This window comes from Diceros bicornis, chromosome 27 (assembly GCF_020826845.1).
Source record: "Diceros bicornis minor isolate mBicDic1 chromosome 27, mDicBic1.mat.cur, whole genome shotgun sequence".
NCBI classification, from domain to species: domain Eukaryota; kingdom Metazoa; phylum Chordata; class Mammalia; order Perissodactyla; family Rhinocerotidae; genus Diceros; species Diceros bicornis.
In genome coordinates this window covers 18095377-18122241 of record NC_080766.1, presented here as the reverse complement: position 1 = coordinate 18122241, position 26865 = coordinate 18095377, and the positions used below count along the sequence as shown (strand labels likewise).

At 34.3% G+C, this 26865-nt stretch overlaps 1 protein-coding gene across 3 annotated transcripts in view; it reads right to left on the bottom strand.

The window, feature by feature from the left end:
- USP25 (ubiquitin specific peptidase 25) overlaps window positions 1–26865 on the bottom strand; it is a 134411-nt gene that overhangs the window by 56104 nt on the left and 51442 nt on the right. For all 3 annotated transcript variants that reach the window (XM_058522941.1, XM_058522943.1, XM_058522942.1), the window contains 5 exons: window positions 18681–18767; window positions 12942–13079; window positions 10996–11072; window positions 5038–5111; window positions 3058–3206 (listed from right to left, as the gene is read on the bottom strand). In XM_058522941.1, the coding sequence (XP_058378924.1) occupies window positions 3058–3206; window positions 5038–5111; window positions 10996–11072; window positions 12942–13079; window positions 18681–18767 (525 nt within the window). The remainder of the gene's footprint in view (window positions 1–3057; window positions 3207–5037; window positions 5112–10995; window positions 11073–12941; window positions 13080–18680; window positions 18768–26865) is intronic.

Genomic DNA, 26865 nt, shown 5'->3' with positions numbered 1-26865 from the left:
TGCTGGGAAAAATACAGAAAAAAAACAGACCTACCATTTCAAATTCCCCACAGAATACCAAACAAAGCCAGGATGTAAACCAAGCATGAGAAGCAAAAACTTCCTATTCCAATTCAAAAATTAGTTTCAATCATTTAATTGTCATCACTCATTTGCCCTTTTCTTTTTAAAGATAAATTTCCCACGTAACATCTACATACATCTAATATGGCACATGTAGAGACTGTTTCTCTAATTTAGTTTCTAGTTAAAGTTCTGTTCAATTTTCTTTCAGCACTTTAATTACAACTTAGTACAACTTTGTGAAGGGAAATTCGGCAGTTTTAGATGAGTATGCCCTGTGACCCACAGATTCCACTTCTAACTATCCTTCATTCCTAAGTGCTCTGGATATTTATAGACAGACATTCTTTGAAATAATTCTTTGTCTAACTACTGTCATAGAAGAACTAAATCAATTTAATTTTATAAATACAAGCTATGAGATACTATGCAGGTTTTAAAAAGAATGGTGTAAAGCTATATATGGACATGGAACGATGCTATAATATGCTGCTGGTAAGTGAAAAATGAAAGTCTCAGGACAGTCCAAACAGATAAATACAAATATTTATAAGTGCATAGCAATAGTCTAAAATAATGTACAACACATTATTAGTAGTGAACACCCACACCAGAAGTGAGGTATTTACTATTCGAAATTTTTTTCCTCCAATAGGCAATCAAAAAATATCTCCAGGTTCCCTGGAGAGTTGGACTCATAATTTAAAATTTCATGATTTAGAAAAATATTTTGTAAGTAGTTATCTTACACAAAATCATTTCTAATTTACTCAGTTGTCCCTTAGTATATCATTCCAAAAATTTAAATTCTTATAGTCCACCGGATGTTTTAACATGACTGATTCTGGAGACTAAAGATCTTCCTATATTAGTTGAGTACAGCTATTTTAGCAAAAAAGATGTTTTCTATATCAAAGTAAAATCAACAATTTTTACTAAATAATAGTGTAAGAGATAAAAGGTGTTATCAAGGATTGCCAATTTAGAAACAAGCTAAAATGTTACTCATTGGTCTTTAAAGAGACTCAACAAGAAATAAAACAGTTATTCTGAAGGATGTAACGAAATGAGACTATAATTTGAGTATATTATTAAAAACTTGTAAGATAGTCTACTCTAGCAGGTTACAGTCTCTTAAACCAAGTTGATTTATTATTGAAACTAAGTGTCCAGCAAATCCAGGCAAATGGTACTGGGAATCACAGGTAACCAAATTTGCTATTACTGAGACTGCTTAGAAATTGCTAAATTCAGAGAAGACAAACAACTGTATTCCTTCGGTTGGAAAAACCTAGGCAGAAAACATATACTGTAGTATCAGGCATTCAGAGTGGAGCCAAAGATGGAGGACAAACTAGATTTTTTTAAAATAAATAACGAAATTCAGATTCGATGTAAGAAAAACATTTTTAAAGGCTAGGGATATGTGAGAAAGATTATTTACCAATTAATTATTAAATTATTTACCAATAAGCCATAGTGTATTTCACTCATAAGCTACTTTGACAATGTAAGGAAAATGCCACCCCTTCTTTCTCTTCCCAAACCCATCATCCTTTTATTTAATAGAAAACAGATCATACTTTGGGACAGGGGGGTCTGCTTTCTTGTTCCATTATGGGATCCTGGGAGAGTCCCAATCTTTGGAGATCTGTTTCCCAATCAATAAAATAAATAAGTTTAATTTAAATATTCTCAATTAGAAGTCTGTATCAGAATCAGTTGTGGAGCTGTAATGCCCAAGCACCATATTCCTACCCTAGATTCTGATTTGACAGCTTTGAATTGGGGCCTAGGCATCTGTTGAGAATCACTGAAGCAGATGACCTATTATGTACAGAGAAAAACTATTTCAAATATTTTCTTTCTCTGCTTCTTTTCCTCTTAAAAAAAAAAGTCAAAAGATAGTCAATATTATTTCTTTCTTTTTTGTTTGAGTGTGTGAGGGGAGAGAAGAAAATGAGGATGGAATAAGAAAAGGTTAATTACATCTTTTTTAAAAAAGCACATAATTCAGATAGAAGCAATTTATTCTTAAAAATACAAGAACCCAGTCCCTTTTTAGACAAACACAGTGATATCATCCCTTAATATTTATTAAGCACCTATTCAGGGATAAAGACCTCAGAAACTTTTTTTTTTGGTAACACTGAGACATTTCATTCAGTCCGTCAATAAATACGTGTTACATAATTCTATTTGCAGTCACCGTACTAACCACTAGGGATAGAGCAGTGAATGACACAGATGAAGATCCCTATCCTCATGCATGGAGCTTACAAACAGACAACTACCAGCAATTGCTTAATGATGACTGATTTTGGAGCACATGATTTGTCCTTTGCTTTCTATTACAGGAATACTCTCTGATGGATGAATATATGGATGGATGGATGGATATACAGATGGAGCTAGAGAGATGAACGGAGAGACAGAGGTGGGTGATGAAACACAGACCAGTGGACAAAGATAAACAGGTTTATAATATATTTTTAAAATTATTTCTTTCTTGAGAAAGCAAGTTCTGCTATCTGCCCTTCATGCAATTAAATTACACAGCAATTTTACAAAAAAAGGAGTCTCATGTTGCCTATTTAGGCATGAAGAAATTCCAACAATACTTGACGTAAGTAACATATGTCTACATAAAATTCCACCTTAATATCAGTGTTTTTCTTCTTTACTTCCAGGAGTAGCATGCTGTAATGACTAGTGCCTTGATTAAAAAGTCTGAAAAGACTGAACAATGTACTAAAGGAGGATTTTAACAGAAAATTTTGAGATAAATTGTGTGACTATTTAACATAGATTATAGACTGTATTGACGGTATAGGTCTCTCAAATATGTCTAAATTACCATAATGAAATCCAAATACATATTCTGAGTATTCTCTCAATTATTAGGTAGCTACAGAATTAAAGCCTTAAATTGTGCTTTACAGCACTATAAGAAAGACCTAGGGGGAAGGGGAATAATGAAGACGCTAAACTCACCTCTTGGCCTGATTTTCCTGAATTCTCTGAATGTAAAGACTCAATTTCTCCTTCAATCATAGCAGCTTCTAGGCACTCATGTAGATCTTTGAATCCATTGACCTGAAGTGGGTACTGACCAAACATTTCAGTATTTTCAAATTTTTTACCTATAGGAGGGGGGAAAGTTAATTAAATTAATATTCCTCACTATGGTCTTTTAGCTACTAAAAGTATACATGAATTATCTCCTGAACCTGAAACTATAACTCTGACAGGTTATGTTCCAGAGAGTAGTGCGTTAATGTGATTTCCTGTTGGTTTATACATGTACAGATGTACATTCATATCCAGCACAGATATTAATTACACACCTATATGTGTGTATATATATATTTATTCTTTCAAAAAGTGCCTTCTATGGGCAAGATACTGTGCTAAACACTGAGAATATGTATAGCAGTGAACAAAAGGGAAGGGATCTTGAGCTGAGAAAACTCTCAGCCTCATTCAGAAGAAAGACATACAAATTAATTGCACATGTAATTATGAACAAATAAGTACTATAAAAGGTATAGTGAGACAGAGTGCTGTGAGAGGGTATAACCTAGTCTTTGGGGCTGGAGGGTTGAGGAGGGAGGATTTCCATAGCAAAATGACATTTTCGCTGAGACTTGAACGGTGAGTGGAAGTTAGACAGGCCAGAGTGTCAGGGAGTTGTGAAGGATTCTTGGCCAAGGAATCACACACGCAAAGACGTTAAGGCTGCAAAGAACTTGGCATGCTTGAAAAACTAAGGGGAGGAGAGTACAGCTTAGGAGAGCAATACAGAGATGACGATGAAGAGTTAGGTAGAGGGTCAAAATCTACTAGCTCTTGTTAAGAATTTTTTTTCAGTATATTCTAAGTATAACAGAAAGTCATTGAATAATTATGTCTAGGAATAATAGAATCAGATTTATGTCTTTGAAACATCCTTATGGTTTCTGTATTAAATGGGTGGTAGACCGTTAGGAGACTATTACAGAATCCATCTAGAAATACAGGTAGCATGGTATTAATAGGGTATTAATAGCAAAAGTGTACAAAAACAGAAAAAATTACCCATACACACATTTATACATATATACAAGAGGGTGCACCAACAAGACCTGATTGACTGGCTCGTAGGCAGGATGGGGGACAGAGGAGTAAGGAAGGTATCAAGAATGATACTCAGATTTAGTATGAACAATTGGATTGATGTTTATGTACTGAAACGGATACCACTGAAGGAAGAGCAGAGGATTTTTTTTTCCTTTTGTTTTAAGGTAGTAGCGGCAATCGTTGTAGAATGGCCCATGAGATTTCAAGTTGAGAAGAGAGTTGGATATATGAGTCTGTAACTAAGATTAATCTTCTACTCTGAAGCTATAAATTGAAGAATTGCTGGCTTATTGATAGCAGGAAATCAAGAGAGTGAACGAAATTGCCTAAGGAATTAGCAGACAGGAGAAGGAAGAGGGCCTAAGCTGAGTCCCAAGATCTCCTACATTTAGATACAAGAAGAAGAAACTATAAATATAACTTCTAAGAAGTACCCAGAGAGGCGTGAAGAAAGCCAAGAAGAATATGACAAACAAAAATGTACAACCCAAAATTTCACAATGTTATAAACTATTAAAACATCAATTAAAAAAGAAAAAGTTCCACTAATTGCCGCTTAATCTCTATATCTCAACAATTCACAGTCACAGAAGCCTTCCCAGAGAAAGAACATCAGGATAACATTAAGTATCAATTAGCATGTGATAACACACTCTGTACCTTCCTTTTCATTCACTCAATTGTGTGCTTTCTATATAAATGATTAGTAGTAGCAATGCAACACGAACTACTAAACAAAGTAAGTCAAATTAAAATTAAAAACCATTCAACAAATAAAGAATTACTACCAAGACAAAGGAGTTAACAGATAATATCTCTTCAATTGTAATAAAAAGTAAACATGTGTAACTATACCTTCAAGTACTCCCACAGCTAGGAATCTTCCATAGAACAACTCTACCATGGGGTTCTTTGGCTTCTCTTCATCCCTAAAGCATGTTAAAAAATACAAATGTGGTTATAATTTTTGGATCTACAAATAACAGAGAAAACATTAAATAACAATTATATAACAAGATGATAACATTTATGTGATTATCACGTACTCAGCTCTGCTATTTACAGTGTCACCTTGGATGAGGTACTTAAATTTATTCTTCCATTTCTTTACCTGTCAACCGAAGATTATAATGGTAACTGAATCACAGGGCTGTCCTTCTTCACAAAAAAAAAAAAAAAGGAAGTGGATACAGTCATACCCAGAGAAAGCGGACTTCAAGATAAAAAAGATAACAAAAGACAAAGATGGACATTATATAATAACAAAAGGGAAATTCCACGAAGAAGACATAACACTTATTAACATATGCACCTCACACAGCAGCACTAAAGTATATAAAGCAACTATAAACACGGAGAAATTGACAGCAACACAATAATAGTAGGGTACCTCAACACCCCACTTACATCAGCCGATAGATCATCCAGACAGAAAGAAAACTCAGAAACAGTGGCCTTAAATGAAACACTAGACCAGATGGATTTAAGAGATATATATAGAACATTACATCCCAAAACAGCAGAATACACATTCCTCTCAAGTGCACATGAAACATTCCCAAAGACAGACCATACGGTGGAAAACAAGGCAAGCCTCAATAAATTTAAGAAGACTGAACTCATGTCAAGCATCTTTTCCAACCACAATGCTATGAAACTAGAAATCAACTACAAGAAAAAAGCTGGAAAAGTCACAAATATGTGGAGACTAAGCAATGCATTACTGAACAGCTGCTGTATCAATAAAGAAATCAAAGGAGAAATCAAAAAATACCTAGACACAAATGAAAATGAAAACACAATATACCAAAACTTATGGGATGCAGCAAAAGTGGTACTAAAGGGAAAATTTATAGCAATACAGGCTTACCTCAACAAACAAGAAAAATCTCAAAGAAACAAGCTTACCCTATACCTAAAAGAACTAGAAAAAGAAGAACAAAGCCCAAGTCAGTAGAAGGAAGGAAATAATAAAAATTAGAGCAGAAATAAACAAAATAGACTAAAAAAATAATAGAAAGGATCAATGAAACTAAGAGCTGGTTCTTGAGAAGATAATCAAAATTGACAAACCCTTAGCCAGCCTCACCAAAAAAAAAAGAGAGAAGAAGAGTCAAATAAATAAAATCAGAAATGAAAGAGGAGAAATTAGAACGGACACCACAGAAATACAAAGGATTGTAAGAGAATACTATGAAAAGCTATAGCCAACAAACAGGATAACCTAGAAGAAATGGATCAATTCTTAGAATAATACAACCTCCCAAAACTAAATCGAGAAGAAATAGAGAATCTGAATAGACCAATCATAAGCAAAGAGATTGAAACAATAATCAAAAACCTCCCAAAAAACAAAAGTCCAAGACCAATGGCTTCTCTGGTGGATTCTACCAAACATTTAAAGAAGATTTAATTGCAATGCTTCTCAAACTATTCTGAAAAACTGAAGGGGACAGGATGCTTCCTAACTCATTTTACAAGGCCAATATTACCCTGATACCAAAACCAGACAAGGATGACACCAAAAAAAAGAAAATTATAGGCCAATATCACTGATGAACATAGATGTGAAAATCTTCAACAAAATATTAGCAAATCAAATATAACAATACATTAAAAGGATCATACAACAATGAAGTGGGATTTATTCCAGGGATGCAGGGATGGTTCAACCTCCAAAAATCAATCAATGTGATACACCACATTAACAAAATGAGGAATAAAAATCATATGACCATCTCAATAGATGCAGAGAGAGCATGTGACAAGATCCAACATCCATATATGATAAAAACTCTAAACAAAATGGGTATAGAAGGAAAGCACCTCAACATAATAAACGTCATATATGACAAACCCACAGCCAACATCATACTCAATGGAGAAAAATTGAAAGCCATTCCTCTGAGAACAGGAACAAGACAAGGGATGCCTGCTGTCGCCACTCTTATTCAACACAATACTGGAAGTTTTAGCCAGAGCAACTGGGCCAGAAAAAGAAATAAAAGGCATCCAAATTAGAAAGGAAGAAGTGAAACTCTCACTATTTGCAGATGACATGATTCTATATATAGAAAACCCTAAAGAATTCACCAAAATACTATCAGAAATAATCAAAAAATACACTCAAGTTGCAGGATACAAAATCTACATACAAGAATCAGTTGCATTTCTATACTAATAATGAACTAACAGAAAAAGAAGTCAAGAATACAATCCCATTTACAATGGCAACAAAAAGAATAAAATATCTAGGAATAAATTTAACCAAGGAGGCAAAAGACCTATACACTGAAAGCTATCAGACATTATTAAAAGAAATTGAAAAAGACAAAGAAATTGAAAGATATTCTATGATCATGGATTGGAAGAATAAACATAGTTAAAATATCCATATTACCCAAAGCAATCTACAAATTCACTGCAATTCCCATCAGAATCCCAATGATATTCTTCACAGAGACAGAACAAAGAATCCTAAAATTTATATGGAACAACAAAAGATCCTGAATAGCCAAAGCAATCCTGAGAAAAAAAAACAAAGTTGGAGGTATCACACTCCCTGAATTCAAATTATACTACAAAGGCTATTGTAATCAAAAAAGCAAAAAAACAGACACACAGATCAATGGAACAGAATTAAGAGTCCAGAAATAAACCCACACATCTATGGACAGCTAATCTTTGACGAAGGAGCCAAGAACAGAGAATGGAGAAAGGAAAGTCTCTTCAATAAATGGTGTTAGGAAAACTGGACAGGCACATGCAAAAGAATGAAAGTAAACCATTATCTTACACCAGACACAAAAATTAACTCAAAATGGATTGTAAGACCTGAAACCATAAAACTCTTAGAAGAAAATACAGGCAGTACACTCTTTGACATTGGTCTTAGCAATATCTTTCCAAATATCATGTCTGACTAGGTAAGGGAAACAAAAGAAAAAATAAACAAATGAAACTACATCAGATTAAAAAGCTTCTGCAAAGCAAAGAAAACCATCAACAAAACGAAAAGACAACCCACCGACTGGGAGAACATCTTTGCAAATCATATATCAGACAAGGGGTTAATCTCCAAAATATACGAAGAACTCATACAACTCAACAACAAAAAAATGAACAACCCGATCAAAAAACGGGCAGAGGATATAAACAGATATTTTTCCAAATAAGATACAGATGGCCAACAGGCACACAAAAACATGTTCAATATCACTAATTATTAGGGAAATGCAAATCAAAACTACAATGAGATATCACTTCACTCCTGTCAGAGTGGCTATAATTAACAAGACAAGAAATAAGTGTTGGAGAGGATATGGAGAAAAGAGAACCCTCATACAGTGCTGATGGGAATGCCAACTGGTGCTCCTACTATGGAAAACAGTATGGAGATTTCTCAAAAAACTAAAAATAGAAATACCATATGATCCAGCTATCCCACTACTGGGTATTTATCTAAAGAACATGAAATCAACAATTCAAAAAGATTATGCAGCCCTATGTTCAACATAGCCTTATTCACAATAGCCAAGATGCAGGAGCAACCCAAATGCCTATCAACAGATGAATGGATAAAGAAGATGTGGTATATATATATGTTCAATGGAATACTACTCAGCCATAAAAAGACAAATTGTGCCATTTGCGACAACATGGATGGACCCTGAGGGTGTTATGCTATGCGAAGAAACTCATCCATCAAACAGGGCTGGTCCTACATGAGGCAGAAGCTAAGAAGCAGGTTAAACTGTTAAAAATTCAGCCAAACCTTCCTAAAAGAAGAATGAAAAAATATATATATATGTAACTGAACCCTAGAGGCATATCTTACCCAGAAAAAGACGTAGAGGGATGAAATATACTCAAGGCCTAGAACATGGAAAAGCTGAGGAAAGAGCATTATCAGAGATAATGATCTTCATTGGATGCTGGGACTCAGGGTTCAGAAGCATTAACAGCAGATTCAGTTCAGGAATACAATGGGGAAATTTTCCAGAGGAAACCAACATGAATAGAAGAGAGATATTAACATGAAGAGAAGAAAGAAACTAACCTAGGAGGCAGGTTTCACAGGCTGAAGCAGTTCCATACCAGAACGTGATGGCAGCAACTACTGTGGCATACACGCATGCCATTAGAAAGAGCTTGCACTCAGTGCAGCATTGGGGGTCAGCAAGCTGAAGCACATGGAAAATGCAACTGAGTTTTGGTGGACAGGAAAGAAGGGCATCTGATGACCAGAGCTGTCAGCATCATAAACCCCTAAACATACCAAGACGGAAACAGCTTTCAAATGCCACATTCTAAGATAGAGATAGAGTTTGCTAAAACAGAATTTTTTTCCCTCAGATATTGTAGATTTAATGCCAGTTAATCTCTTGAGTAATTTCTCCCAACTTAGTTTAAGCTCACAGGTAGTTGTCTGCAACCAACTGGCCCTTAATGACAGGCACCCTGGCAGAACTAAAGTGAAGATGATTTCTTCAGTTTAGAGCATTACCCTAAGTTTCTGCCACAGTTTTCAGCAACAATTTGAGTCTGAATTGCACTAAGTTCCAGGAATATTATAGTTGTGCCGACAGCTAAAGTGTTGAAGTTTTGCTTTTGTTTCAAAATTTCAAAGGACAGAGACCAATATTAATCGTGTGTGTCCTCATAATCCTCTGAAATCAAAAAGCATAAGAAATTCAACATTTGAAGGACCAAAGGAACTACACACATTCAAGTGAAAGAGGGTGCAGGCTGTGCTGTAGACTCCAACTCTACTCAGGCACAGAAACGACACGCTTGTAGCTAAGACCATACAACCTCAGAAACTCGGAAATGACTTTTCTTTTTGTTAGACTGCAACCACAAGGGCAAAAGAATCTGATTTTTAAGGATACTTTCTTTGGACTTGACCTTAAAAGATCAAGGGAACGTAGTTTGGGAACCTATCTTTTCCCTGGGAATTTGAGAATGAAAGAGGCGTCTCAAAGATTGCGACATCTCTTAATCGTTAACATTGTATAATTAGAATATTTTTACTTTAATTTAATCTCATTGTAGATCATGTTATAATGACTTTTATTGGACAATGAAGCTGGCCATAATTTAAAAGCAGACAAAAGAGAAGAGAGAGGATTTTCAGCCTTGCATTTCTACCTGGATTCTAGGTGTTAATTTAAGTACTGCACTTTGTAGAATCCCATCAGAGCCTGTCATGGCAAATCCTAAATGGTCCAGTAATGTTTCACACAAAGGAACCAATGGTTGGTATCAGGAGAGTGGCCTTATGAGAGTGGGAGTAGGACATCCTGAAAGTGTATGGATTTCTTTCTTGAGGGAGGCCTGCCACATGTTTTAAATAACCAAAGGCTTAATGGTTCAGCCTAATGGGTAGAAAATGAAAAGCTCGGGAGTGTTGAGGAGGAACTTCATATCCCTGTCCTCAGGATTCCAGGTAAAAGGACTTCATCAGAATTAACACTCCTGGCATTTCCCCACCACTAACCCATTCCTCCTCACAGAAAGTGATGGTTGAATGTAATGAAAAGAACTGGGCGGGTGGGATTAGCCCTTTCAGGGACTGCTTTTTACATCTTTCTGGCTAGATTCTGATCTTATAGTGGAAATCTAAAACTACCCAGCATTTGTGGCCACAAATTCTAACAGCTTCTCAATAACACTGACAACATTTGGGTTCCCATACACCTATCTCAGATTCCTATCTCTCTGTCGACATTGACACGTAAGAGGAAAAACATGAGTGTTACTCCTGAAAACCTATCTCCTAAAAACCAATCACCAAATTTCGTGGTAACTTACGTTTCCTCTTCAGCTTTCATTTGGAAGGCATCTTCTAACCAATCTAATAATTTGTGTGTAAACTCACTCACGTCTTGCTGTGGAAAGAAAAAAGTCTTGTTGATATTTGAGCCTACTAATAAAAATACTAAATATTACAACATAAAATTTACAGCCAGTCATTTCAAACATAAAATTACTGACTCCTCACAAAGGTATCATATGAGATGTTTCACATCCAATGAAGAAATATTTATAACTTAACCAGCGTACAAAATCAGTATCTGAGAAAAATAAGCATTATATTGATAATCACTATGATCGGATTTCACATTAAAAAAAGAAGAAAATATCTATATATACAACTCAAAATTCAAACTTACTAATGAGATTTTTAAAAAAGAATTATCACTCACCAAGAGCTCTATAATGAATCTTTATAAAATGAAGGGCCCACATTACCAAAGAGTTCTTCACTTTATCAAGAATTATTACTGGCTTCTCTCTTAGAAGGAAGATGTGCTTTTTGACAATTCATTTTCTTAATTCAGCTTTTACACACAACTTTTTAAGCCATATCTACTTTTACTAAGATACCTGTTAACTTGGACAGATTGTCCATTCTAACAAAACTGAAGTCTACCTAACAAAACTGAAGTCTACCTCTGTACATACAAGGCTCCTAATGTAGTTTGTGCTATCTCACTTTTAAATATGAAAAGATACCCAAAGATCACTCATCTATAGAAAGCTTCAACACCAAAGAGAGTAACCCAGAAAAAGACAAAGAAAAAGCAATTCCAGACGAGAAGTCAGGGAACAGAAGTGACTTTTTAAATTTAATTGTATACTCAAAGCCACTAGAGAAAATAGTGCACATACTAAATAAGGAAATAATGCTACAAAAAATAAAGAACACACCTAGAACCAGGAGTACCTGAAGTGGGGGTTTGGGATCATTTTTATGAATATTATTTCTTTTGACTTGTGTTAAGCATTGTTGTTAACAGATAAGATTAAGACACTAAACCTGATGGGCACTAGAACATTGTTAGAAATTTTTTTAAAACAACCAAAAAATAATTCTGATGTGAGCACCTTTTTTGTTCATTTACCTCTGCCATAAAATCTGAATTAAAAAACAAAATAAAAAGAACAAGGAAGGCAACAGCAGAATCAGACATCTTTCAGAACCCTCCTCCAAACACCCGCTCGACCCATCCACGTAACAGATACACATCCAAGAGCTACGGAAACCACACTGCTAGAGCACTGGCTTTTTGCATCTCTTCTGAAATACTGTTTTATCTACTATTCTTCCTCACTGCCGTATGTCCAACACAGTTGCTATTATTCTTTGCTACTTTCTTTGCTTGTCTTCTGTTATTGCTTCTTTAATTTCTCTTTCTCATTTATATGTGAAAATGTTAGTTTGTCTGTAGACGTTTCCTATTTTATAGGAAAATTCCCAATATTCTTTTTAAGAAATGGATTAAAAAGTCACCAAACAACACTACATAAAGATTGAAAAACAAAAGCAACAATAACAAAGTTAATATATTTCAGAGATCTTTTCTGAGTAATTCAGGAAAACTACTCCCTGCAGCAACAACAGGCACATAAAAGCATGGGTACTACTCTGGCAGCAGATTATCACACATTCGTGAAGGTTTCTAATTACACATTTGAGAACATTCTTAATTTTACCCATGGTTTTCACTTACCAATTTCGATCATAATATAAATTACAACTTCATTTATCTTAACACTTTCAAGATCATAATTACTTTTTTCTTAATTTAAAAGTAAATCTTCCAAATAATGTTTTAAATGGCTCTAGCTTACTTTTAATAAAGATGAACAACCATATCTTCAACTGTCATGTATCTTTGAAAAAACTGCTTATGGAAAGATCAAATAAAATAAAATTCAAATGGTTAACAAACAAACAAGTACAACAAAGCTACCTGCTGGGAGTCATTTGATTTGAAAGCATCTTTAAGAATTTCAACTGCTCTTGATGGATCAACATATTTCCTTTTAGTACCAACAAGAAGTGCAAACAAATACCTCAGCTCCCGCATAAAAGGCAAATTCCGATGCTCCTATTGGAATAAAAGAAAAAACCTTTAAGTGAAGATTGACAAAATCTTTACTGGTAAACAGATATTCATTTTAAAATTAACCAAAAATTTAACTAACATAGATCAGGGCTGAGTCCAGCACTCCTATATCATAATTAACCAAGAGTATTGGTGTCATCTAGGACTCTCAAAGAAAGAGTCAAGCACAAAAACAGCAGAGGACCTAGGCTAAGCTCACAATTCCAGCATAAATGCCACATATTCATAGCAAATCATGTCATTACCCAGCCAAGAACATCCCCCTTATTCAAGTCTGTTTACTATAGTCCTTTCCATTCAGCAAGGCCCAGCTGCTACTGAGGACAGCAATAACAACAGCTAACATTCAATGAGTGCTAACTACGTGCCAGGCACTGTTAAGTACTTTACCTCAATAAACCCATTTAGGCAAAAATCACCCGCCACCCCCGCCGAAGGCTTCCCAGACCCCTCAAAGTCAACAATCCCTTCAAACTCCAAATCTTCTGAAATGAATGTCTTTCACTGAGCAATGAATCACCATCTGCCACTGTCCTATGATCTTATTTATCAGATTAACATAAGTCTGACAAGTAATTGGACTAGATCCTAATATTAGACTAATGTATCCTCCTCCTAGTGTTCCTTTGAAATCTTATTTAACTTTTGTTCCTCAAAAAGACTCTAAGCTTCTCAAAGAGAACTTCCATATCTCTTCCACAACTTTTTGCTACACAAGGCAGGCATTCAATTCTTACTGGTAGATTAAACGAAACCCTCCAGAAAGAATAAAAACCCAGTATTAAATAACACGAACAATTTATTTTAAAACAAGAAGGAGACCTTTTTAGAAGAATGTAATTCACATACCTTATTAGTGAAATACTTTATGGCAACAAATCAGACAGGTAGTTCGTACTCTAGTTAGCTCTTGCAATAACAATTTTAACATATAAAGCTTATATATACTATTTAAATATTAGAAAACCTTTTCCAAGTCTGCATAGTTGGCGTCCTCAACATCATAAAATTATAGGGGGTGGGGGCGTGTGTATGTGTATAGTTGCCATCCAGAATAATAGGATCAACGTAGAAATAGTTGCTCCCAGAATGCATTAAAAAAAAAGGAATAGGTGTAGGGGTCGGCCCCATGGCCTAGTGGTTAAGTTAGCGTGCTCCGCTTCGGTGGCGTGGGTTCCATGCCTGGACACGGACCTACACCACTCATCAACAGCCATGCTATGGTGGTACCCACATACAAAATAGAGGAAGACTGGCACAGATGTTAGCTTAGGACAAATCTTCCTCAAGCAAAAAGAGGAAGATTGGCAACAGACGTTAGCTTAGGGTGAATCTTCCTCAGCAAAAAAAAAGGAATAGGTGTAAGAGAATAAAATGCTTATCATTTGATCCAAAATCTATATACCATTATAGCAATCACAAAGTGCACTGTCTGACATAAAAAATGCTAAGTTATGGAAAACACAGATTTTATTTAAGTATAATAAATTCCATGATCAATGATAAGGGTTAAAAGCAAAAGTTTTAAATGAGATTGAAAACTAATACATAGTTTTTCTGCGGGACTTCCTATTTCCCCACAATTGCCGTATATAAATAGGGTCTAAAAGTGTAAATACTAAGAATTTTAATCCACAAAATAATTTCCACAAATAGCTTTAATTTCCTGAGATCAATTTCTTCTTTTATCACTACACTTAAGTCAACGCAGCTTTTTGAGACATTCCTTGCCAAGTAACAAGGATGAAATAAATGACTTCTGAAAATTAAGTAAAATTCTGCTAAGAAGCATATTTGAAAAGTAAAATACTTCACTATAAAGAAACACTTTTGCTCTCAGCCAATTCCTGTGACTAGAAAATCTTTTTTAATTTCAAAAGGCAAAACTGTAAATGATGTTAAGAGCAGCTACTGCGTTTGGTTAAATTATGAAAATACTACCACATATAAAAACTATTCAAACACTATTCTTTGTCTATTTTTAAACAGCTTTATCAAGGTATACCTGATATACATTATACTGCACATTATAAAGTGTACAATTTTATGAGTTTCAGACATGTATACATCCATGAAAGCATCACCACAATCAAGATAACGTACCTATCCATCACCCACAAGTTTCCTCATTCCTCACTCCCCTACGTAATCATCCTCAGGCAACCATCGTCACTTTATATTTTCTAGCAATTTATATAAATCAAATCATACACTATATACTCATTTCATTCTCGTTTCTTGCAATACGCATATTTTGAGCTTCGTTCATACGATTGTGTGCATTAATAATTCATTCCGTTTTATTGCTCAGTGGTATTCCACTGTATGGATATACCACACTTATTTATCAATTAACCTGTTCCAGCTCCTGTGGATATTATTGTACATGTCTTTGTGTGAACATACACTTCCATTTCCCTTGAGTAAAAATCTGGAGGGAAAGGGCTAGGTTGCATGGTAGATGTTTTCAAGAAACAACCAAACTGTTTCCCAAAGGCATTATACTATTTATATTCCCACTGGCAGTGTAATGAGAGTTCTAGGTCCACATTCTACAACACTTAGATATGGGTTATATTTTTAACTTCAGTTTTTCCTGTGGGTACACGGTGGCACCTCTAGTTTTCATTTGTATTTTCCTAATAACTAATAATGTTGAGCACCTTTTCATGTAGTTATTTACAATCTGCATATCTTCGTTAGTGAATATTTGTTCACATATTTTCCCAATACAGTAATAGGTTATTTGTCTTATTATTGAGTTGTACAAGTTCTGTATATATTCTAGATACAATTCCTTTATCTGATATATGTTTTGCTAATATTTTCTCCCAGTCTGTGGCTTGCCTTTTCATTTTGTATGAATTTTTCAGAGATTACAAGTTTTTAATTTTGATGAAGTCCAATTTATCAATTTTTTCTTTTACGATTTGTGCCTTCTTATTGTCCTACTTCAGAAATCTTTTCTTAACCCAGGACACTAAAATTTTCTCCTATGCTTTCTTCAAGAATTTCTATGGCTTTAGTTCTTCCTTTTAGGTGTACATCCCATTATGAATTTTTTTTCCCAAATACAGTGTCCTGTAAGTGTTGAGAATTATTTTTCTGTTTATGACACCATTAGTTTAAAAGATTGTTCCTTTGCCTACTGAATTGTTTTGGCAACTTTGATTCAAATCAATTCACCCTGTATGTGTAGGTCTATTTCTGGACTCTATTCTGTTCCACTGATCTATATAACTATCTTTTCATCAATAACATAGTGTCTTGATCATTGTAGTCTGATAATTCCTCCAACATTGTCTTTCTTTTTAAAATTTCTATGGCTATTCTACATCCTTTGATTTACCATGTAAATTTTAGCATCAGTTTGTCAATTCCTATAACAAAGCCTGCTGCACTTATGACTGGGATTGCAGTGAATCTACAGATTAAACTGGGGACAGCTGATGTCTTCACAACATTGAATCACCTGCTCCATGAACATAATATATCACTTTATTTCTTTAACTTTTCTCAACATTTTGTGGTTTTCCACATATATCTTTTCCCCACTTTACCCCTAATATTCCATATTTTATGCTATTGTATATAAGTATTTTTTAAATTTAAAATTCTAATTGTGTGTGGCTAGTATTTAGAAATACAATTGATTTTTGTACGTTTGCCTTGTATCATGCAATCTTGCTGAATTCATTTCTTGGTTCTAGCATCTGGTTTTGGGGGGGAGTACTTAAGATTTTCTACATAGACAGTCAAGTCATATACATAAAGAAGACAGCTTTATTCCTTCCTTTCCAATATACATGTTATTTCTTTTTCTTGCTTTATAGCACTGGTTGAGAACTCCAGTTTAATGTTTAATAGAAATGATTGAGTGATGATATCCTTGCTTGATCCTGACCTTTGGGGAAAAGTATTCAGTCTATCAATATTAAATATTACATAAGTTGTAGATTTTTTTCATAAATGAGCTTTTATCAGGATCAGAAAGTTTCTTGCTATTCCTAGTTTCTGAGAGATTTTGCCATAAATATATGTTAGCTTTTGTCAAATCCTTTTTCTTCATCTACAAAGATGATCATATGGTTTTTCTTCTTTAGTCTGTTAATATGGTGAATTACACTGAATTCAGAACACTAAACCAATCTTGTAGTCTTGGATAAACCCCACTTGCCAATGAGGTACTATCCTTTACATATACTGAGGATTCAATTTGTGAAAAATCTGCTACATCTAAGAAATTAAAACTCAGTAAAGCACTAAAATCCAGGAACATAAAAGAAAAGGTCAAGATATATATGAATACTTAACTGGAAGTAATAATTCTAAATAACGTCACGTAAATTATAAACATACTTCAACTGAGACATCAGAAGAGAGAACCATTGATATTAACAAATTGCAATAAAGGAAGGCAATAGGTCTAAAAAGTTTTATGTACAAATTGTAATGATTGAAGGGGTTTTTCTTAATTTCTCTCGAGGTATGAGGGGTCGTCAGGTGATCTTAGTACCCTTTTGAAAATAGCTTGTTTATCAGCCTGACACTTTATAGCCCAAAGATTACTGCTTGAAAAGCGGGTTATAAATCAAGTTATATTCCCAGTAGCTTGCATTATAAATGTTTCATATGTCTGCAGTAAAAGCAGCTTTCAAAGTTATACACTAAAAGGAAAACATAATTTAATAATGTATCATTACTACTAACAATAGTTCACACAAAGTTCAACACTTTATTGAAACCTAAACTTTAACTTCTATGTCTTCGTGACCAGTTCCATTTAGGGCTACAAATTCTTTATGACAAGATCACAAAAGCCTTATACTCAAGCATATCATCTCCATAATTAATTTTTTTTCTATTAAGCATGAATTTCTGCATGCAAATCAGTCTTATCTTTTTAAAAGCTAATATGAACAATGTAATAACTAATAGCTGACATCTGGTACTTACTATGTACCAGGCACTTCTAAGCCCCTTAGGTGTTTTATCTCATTTAATTCTCACAGTAACTCTATAAAATAACTGCTATTATTACCTACACTTTTCAGTTAAGGAAAGTGAGCCGAGACAGATTAAGTAACTTGCTCTAGGTTCACAGCCAGAACCTAGGCAATCTGGCCCTGGTGTCTGAGCTCTCTGTCACATTATATTACCTAACAACATTAACTTACAAAACAGAAGTTACAGATTTGCACTGCAAAGACAGTCAGTGCAAAACTAATCTTTTAAAGGGCTCGTCTATAGAAACAATAGAAAAAATTTTTGATTTCCACACAATTTTTCAGGAGACAAGTGAGGAAAGACCTTGAATTGTAAATTGTAACCTATAAAGTTTACTGAAATTTGACAATCCAAAAAGAAGAAAAAGCAATTACTAAATGACACACAGGTGAATAAAAATTCATATTTACAACATACTGCCAAAGAATAGAAAGTTACTAATTGAGATTAATGGGTTGACATTCAAATTTGACATTGTTTCAGATTTGATGGGGCAAGTGCCCCGAAAGCAAGCATAGATAATAATATGAAGACCATATCGTATATACTCTGCTTAAAAATCTTTTATAATTTTACCTTTTGGTTTCGAGGTAAATCTTGAGCATTTGACGGAGGCTTATAATTCAGAACTAATCTTCTAAATTCCAAAAGATTGAATAATGACTGAAAAAGAACAACAATTTAAGATAACTAAGGGGAAATTCTATTAACAGAACTGTAAAAATATGACTAGTCTCAGAGATTTATTTTTGACAATTATACTAGTCATACACAGAATTGATGCAATTAGCATAAGAAGGCCTATTTTCTCCCTGAGAAAAAGTCAAATTTCTTATATTTTAACATACTATTCTTGATCATTAACAATATTTATTGTACTACAAAGCAGAAAAGTATACATGGACAACTCAAAAAAATATATACTATATTATATTACTAAAGCTTTCTTTCTTTATATTACTATTAGCTTAACAGCTTCCTCAAAATAAAAGATAAACAAACATAAAGTCTACAACTTTTTAGATATTTTATGTTCACTATGAGTTAGTTGTCTAGAGGTACCAATTCTACAAAAATATAGTATAAATAAATTTCCAGGCCAGATGCTCAGTGATAGAAACACTAAGAAATTACATATTATCTCTACGCCCAAGGAGAGACACAACCTAGAAAGAGACAGATACATAATTATAACAATACAAATGTGACTCCAAGATACTCTAATACTGATCATTACAGAGTATAGTGACAGCATATGAAAGATGCCCATGGAAAAGCTTCCTGAAGCTGTTTTTTAAACTATAGCTTATAATCCATTAATGTTATCATGATGAACATGGTTAAAAAATGAAATAAAATACAATGGAAAATATCAGAACATATCATACACAGTAAATGCACCACAGGGTATAGTTTGTAAAATTTTTGTTGTAGATATTTTACATACATGTGTACATGTAAAGTGTTTTACAATGTAAAATATATTCCTTTCTGTGAATCAGTTTACAAAATTTGAAAGTCACTGTACAGGAGGCAATAATGTATTAAATCTTAGTAAAGATGGGTTAGCCAACTTGACTAACACACAGATAAAGGTGGCATCACAAATGAAAACAAGGTTTTGTTTAGCAGTTGGGTGTTGGGAAAACTGGCCCAGTATATATAAAGAAATAGAGTCAGATATAGATATATAGATATAGATGTGGATTAAATGCCTAAATATGAAAGGCAAAACCATAAAACTGATAACTAAAAAATTTTCCTACAGTTTCTGTTATCTTGTGATCTGGAAGTATTTCTTAATTTAACAATATGAACATGAGATAATTCATTTATTTATTCATTTAACAAATATTTATGGAGCACTCACTACAGGCCAGACACAAGGAAGACAGGCAATGAGAATAAAATATATCAAGTCTCTGCTCTGATTACAATCTTGGGATTGCAGGTTAATACAATGAGAGTAGATATTATAAATCAGAAATAACGTGAATACAATAATAGTAGACCAAGATCAGAACCTTAGGTAAGAAGAAGCATTTAAAAGCCAGAGGAAAAAGAGCTATGAGAAGGACAAAATAAGAATAGTAAGGAAAGTGGAGAGTATGAGATCACAGAAGAAAAAGGAGTAGAGAAACCAAGAGCTTCCAAATATAGCTGTGTATCAGAATAACAGTGGAGCTTTAAAAAATACCTGTGGCAGGGGCCTCTCAACAAAGATACAAAGTACCACAGAAGATTCTGAAGTACATCGAAGATACAAAGTACCACAGAGGATTCTGAAGTACATGGAAGAATCACTTTAATTTTAAGAAGCACAAGATTAGCAATACTCTCAAAGGTTGCCACATTCCATGAAGGTAAGGGCAGGAAAATAACCTTTGGATTTGTCACTTGGGAAGCTACCTTTTCAGTAGAATGGTAGAAGACGACCAGCAGCAATGAGTACTGAAGAAATGGGATATAAGTAAGGGACAAATTATGGGCTGTTCTTATGAGGAATTTAAACTGGAAAGAGAACATTGACAAATTAGGAGAATCCCAATCCCACTTCTATGCTATGAGTATGCTATGAGTTCCCACTGGAGAACATTTTCCTTCTTCCTAAACACCCATTAGAATTTCCTCTGGTGTAGGTCTGCTGGTGATGAATTATTTCAGTTTCTGCTAGACTGACAATTGTTTTTTCTTCATTTTTGTAAATATTTTTGCTGGTTATAGAATTCTATACGGCTGGTTATTTTTTCCCAGCACTTTAAAGAATAGTGTTTCTGTTGAGAAGTCAGCTGTTAGACTTACTTTTGCTCCTTTTTAGAGGTGATATATATCTTTTCCATCTGGCTACTTTTAGGAATTTCTCTTTGTCTATAGTTTTTTCTGTCTTATTATGATGTGTGTTGGCACAGTATTCTTTATGTTCATACTACTTGATTCCTATGGCTTCCTGAATCTGCAGCTTGATCTTTCATCACGTTTAGAATATTCTCAGTCATTTCTTCAAATATTGCTTTTGCCCTATTGCCTTTTAACTCTCCCTCTGGAACCACAAATAGACTATGTGAGTACTATTCAACATGTTCAAAATATCTCATATGCTCTTATCTGTATTTCACGGCTTTAAGTCTGAAAATATTCTTCAGACCAACTGTCCAGCTGACTAATTCTCTCTTCGGTTGTGTCTAACATGCTGCTATAATTCATCCATTGATTTCTTAACTTTAGTATATTTTTCAGTTCTAAAATTTCTATTTGTTCTTTTTTATAGTTTTTAGTTTTCTATCAAAATTCTCAATCTTAAACAAACACATAGATAAGGAGAACAGATTTGTGGTTACCAGAGGAAAAGGGGGTGGGGGGAGGGCAAAAGGGGTACGTGTATGGTGATGGATAAAAACTAGACTGTTGGTGGTAAACACGATGCAATCTATACAAAAACTGAAATATAACAATGTACACCTGAAATTTACACAATGTTAAAAGCCAATATGATCTCAATAAAATAAAAATAAAAAATTCTCAATCTTGTTTTTAATTCCTTGAGCATATTAATAGTTATTATCATAAACAATTCAATTTTCAGGCTTCCTGTAAGTATATTTCTATTGCCCATTATTTTCTCTTAATTTTTAGAAACATCTTATTTCCTGGTACAACTGATCATGGCTGATTCGAGTGCTAGACATTATATGTGAAAAACTGGAGAAAATTGAAAGTTCTAGATGATATTACCTTCTAACAGAATTTACATTTGCTTCTGGCAGGCAGCAAGACTGGGGCCATCTGCAATCCCAGATCAACTTAATCTAATCAATTCTGAGATGAAGCAGGAATTCAGAAACTATAAAGCCTGGCCTATTTTCAGTTCTCAGTTAATCCTAGGTTCTAGGCCTTTAGAATTCTAACTGAAAGTCTGAGGTGTTTACTAGGGCTCCAAGTCTTGCTTAGCTTCCCAGCCATTCAGCAACCACTTCTGGAATTGCCTTAAGGATAAAATCAGCCCAAAATGTGAAGCTTACTCTCTGAACATCCTGTTCTCTCAGAGTTTAGCCTTAAAATTCCTCACTGCTTTAGGGTTACGTGATGCCTTCAAAAACTTGGTTTTATTTTTGTTTTGTTTTGTGGCCCAGCAAAATATGACCATGGTAGATGGTCTATAACAATCTAATAAGCTATTACCAAAGTAGAACTTGTGACCATTACAACAAATCATAGAAAATAATTTTTTTAAGTACAAAGCACTAGGTACTCTAAATCACAGTCATAACAGTATTGATCAACATATTCCTTCAGAAGGGGTGGGAAAGAGTAAATATCACTACTGGCTAAATTGTGTTTATGATTGATGCACGCTGAAAACAAGTATCCTTTCATTCAGTCTAAAGCTAAAATGTGAATTCTGAAGAGCACTTGCTAAAACAGAGTTTGGCTAAACTTTTGCTAAGAGCAGAGAGCTATTTGAGATTAGAGTTCAAACAATTTGTGGAAAACAAAAAAGAGTGATGACAAGAGAGCAAAGGAAGATATAAACTGTCTATAACGGAGGATACTAAGGAGAAGCAAGATAAATTCTCCTTGGTGGATTTAAAAAAAATGAAATGGTATCACGTAAGTTTCAAGGTGAGGTAGGGACGAAAGCAGATGGCATAATTAAAAGATGAAAGTCTGTATACAGAGCAATTAAATCCCTATGTCCTTCCCAGACCCAGAAAAGTCAGACAACTACTATCTCCTTCTGTGGAATATAGAAAATGTAGTCTTTGGATATAACTAAACTTAACTGACTCAGGTTCAGAAAAATCAGTCATAGAGTGTGTCAGGGTAGGGAGAGAGGGTGAGATTCACTGCTACAAATAGGAGGATTAAGTAAAAACCTGCAAACTGAGCCCCAATTGACCCTCCCCTAATCCCCTTTCTCTAGACCTGCTTTTGGAAACCCAGCAACCATGCTTAAAACACAAAAAATCAGAATCCAGTCTGGATTTGAGGCAGAGAAATCTTCTATGGTAAAGGAGTCCCCCCACCCCCCAAAAATGGATCTAATATGTTTGAGCAAATAAAACATATTGTTGATAAGACCATAACAGAGACGTTGGAGCATTTGGAGTTTTAAGAATGAATATATAGAAAATAGAAAGAAAAAAAAAGTGGCAAAGGAAAACAAAGGATTACAGAGGGGTAGTCCTAGTAAATCACTGTAATATTGACAAAGTCATAGAAAATGCCAACACTACTGACTATTTTTAACTTGTGATATAACTATGTTGGGAGATGAAAGGAAAGCCAATTCTAGGTAGGTGAAATGAAAAAGCTAAATCCTCATTTATCTCAGCAGGAGGGCATGCCATTTAAAAAAGTGAAGATAACAGGAGAAACAGCTAGAACTGGTTGTAGTTGCCTTTAAGAAGCAGGACTAGGCGGTGGGGAGGTTTGGGGCAGATTATTGCTATTTTTCACTGTAAGCTTTTTATTGCTATGAGATTTTTGGTTTTCTCTTTGAATTATGTACTTAGGTTCTCTGATGAAAATTAAAGAGATAAGAGCAAGTAATGTGAATAAATATGTTAAATGATATCCTGAAATTTTCTGAACACTTGCAGCATCTTTTCAATCCCATACATCATTAGGGTGATAGAAGCATCTTAAGTCTTCAATTCCACCATAAATAATATATGCTCCTTTTTGGTTCATTCATTTACTCATTCAATAATTACTTAAAGGGCTCCTCCAACGTGTCAGACATTGTACTATATACTGGTATAGAACAATAACCTAGAAGATGTGTTCTCTGCCCACAGGATGCTTGTATTTTAGTCAACCTGGAGTTATATGATTTATGAGTAAGGTGACCATATCCTTTATCATCCAACCCACAACTCTTCTGAGTATGAAAGAGGGCTTTAAGACTAATTAATAGGCACCGGTGGATCTACAATAGGAGTAAACTGGACTGTACCAGGCAAACTGAGAAGTATAAGCACCTTTCTTCTCAGCATCTCAGAAGCATCCAAATGCTAAGAATCATCATTAGAATCCACAGATTACACCCCAAACCAGCGAGAGAGGATAATATATACCTCTAAATAACTACCTCATTCACTGATACCCTAGTGGAGAAAGCAGCCCCAATTAGTACTTTCTACATAAAATTTCTATTTGAACAGGATAAAAATAGTCCTGACGAGATAAGGGGTAGGTACCCAATCTAAAGACAATCAGGCTAATATTGCTAGCATCCAAAAGATTATTTAAGCCATTCTCTGTAAAATCTTTTCTTTGCTTATAGTCCCTTTCTGACATTGTTTCCCTCTTTTCCCAAAATACTGTCCCACTATCTAAAAGAACAAGTATAACAAAGCTCTACCTTTTGTAGCCTACCCCTACTACCTACTCTGAAGTTAGAGGTTTATAATCTCAGTAAACTTCTAAAATTGGTACATATACTTACAAGGAAAAGAACTCCCAGTTGCTTCCTACTAGTCCTTCCAACTAAGTAAACTCCATCCCTGAGAAAATTTTGTAACTGAAAATTTATAGTACCTTTACGTCACAGTTTGAACAAGCTCCAACTCGTTTGGAAAACATAAAAAAATTTTCCAACACTAATACAGACTTCCTGCCCAACTTTTCTTTCATAAGTGAAAAGTTCCATTTATGATGATAAACTGTTACATCTCAGATTATGTCTATGAAATTAAACAATGTCAGAAAATGAAAAAATAGATTTTAATTACTAGAGATGAAAATGAAAAACTACTTAAAATATGATAATTACAGTAAAAAAAACAAAATGTGAAGTGATCTTTCAGACAAATATTTTTCTGACCCACAATATTCCAAAATGTGAGAGTTAAGGTTTTTTTCACATCCCAAAAGTCAATAGCTTAATACTTCATTATAACCCAAAATTTTCAAGGTTAGAGGTTACTTCTCCTAGGTGTCTAGATTTCTCCAAAAGAAAAAATAAATAATCCCAAGTACCTTATTCTTGCGTATGTTAGGAGTGTGGTAAAGCCACGCTACCAGTTAAGCAGCCACTAATCTAAGATAAAATTTAAAAATTAGGAAAATTACTTCAAATTTTAAAAACAACAAGCAATTTTTTCTAGTCCATTCTGCTCCCTACCAAAATACACCAAAAATTTGAAATGTAAAGCTAAGGTCAGCAAATACCACTTAGGGTAGAAATAGATGGACAAGGGCCGGCCCCATGGCTTAGCGGTTAAGTGCGTGCACTCCGCTACCGGTGGCCCAGGTTCGGATCCCGGGCGCGCACCAACGCACCACTTTTCCGGCCATGCTGAGGTGGCATCCCACATACAGCAACTAGAAGGATGTGCAACTATGATATACAACTATCTACTGGGGCTTTGGGGAGAAAAAGGGAAAAAAAAGGAGGAGGACTGGCAATAGATGTTAGCTCAGGGCTGGTCTTCCTCAGCAAAAAGAGGAGGACGGGCATGGATGTTAGCTCAGGGCTGATCTTCCTCACACACACACACACAAAAGAAATAGATGGACAACTGATTCAAATTTGAACTAAGATATTGAGAGAAGTTTACCTTATGAAAACAGAAAGGGGTGATCCCCGTATCTATTAATATTAATTCAGTTATCATTTCAAACAGGTCTTTCTTACAATATGGTATGGAGAAATAACAGAACTATTCTAACAAACATTGATTATTTCCAAGTTCTTTCTTCTTACAGTTTTCTAAGAGAAACTTCTAATCAATGAGCCTCATTTATTGGCCATAATAGTGCAGAGATAGCATTCACTTGTCCAAATAGAGACAGCAAAGAACACCACGAACACTCAGATCACAGCCTTAAAACTGAGCTTCATATTTTAAAATGATGTCTGAATTATAAAATTTAGATTGGACAATGAAATATAAAAACCTTACTAATAGTGCAAGTAAAGTAAAGCTATAGATAGCTTTCAAGCCTATCAAGAAGATCTAAGAGATTCTAGGATAGCAAATAAAATTTTAGATATTGTTGGCACGTAAGGGAATAATTAACATGCAATCAAGGCTAGGAACAAAGTTATTATTACAGAATTATGTTAATCCAGATATTCTTTAACATTTTAATAGCCTAGAAAACAAATAACATAGCATAGCACTCACTAATTAGTGTTTACCATGGTGTATTAAAGAGGTATAAATCCACAAAACTAAAGGAAATCAAATTATATGATATCATGTGCCAGAAGCCAAAAAAGGGGGGAAAAAAGTTGAAAATGGTAACACTGAAGTAGAAAAAATGTTAAAATTACAAATTAATATCCTAAACACAATTAACAACCTTGTAGAAAATGAACTACATAACCAGTTAGTTGTTTTAATATCATATGAAAATTTACGCTGTCATACATACAGGTTTCAAAAGGTTTCAAAAGCTACAAATGAAGAGATATTTTGAATATAAAAAGAAGTGGCATATACATCCAATGATTTAAAAAGTCCTCATCCGGAACACTAATTAATAAGCTACAATTCAATTGTATTAGGAAAATAAAGAAATATTAATTTTCTTAAAGGGTAATAAAAATTAAGAGCACATTATTACTCATAAATTGTTTTATTTAAGGAGATTTTCTAAGGTTTTACAATCTGACATCACATTATCAATGTCTATCAACACGAGAATGGCAAAGAATTACGACAACAGTCACATCACATAAAAGAGTAAAAAAAAAGAAAACTAGTTCAAATTGAGAAGAGGATAGATATCTATGCATACAAAGATTTTTCAT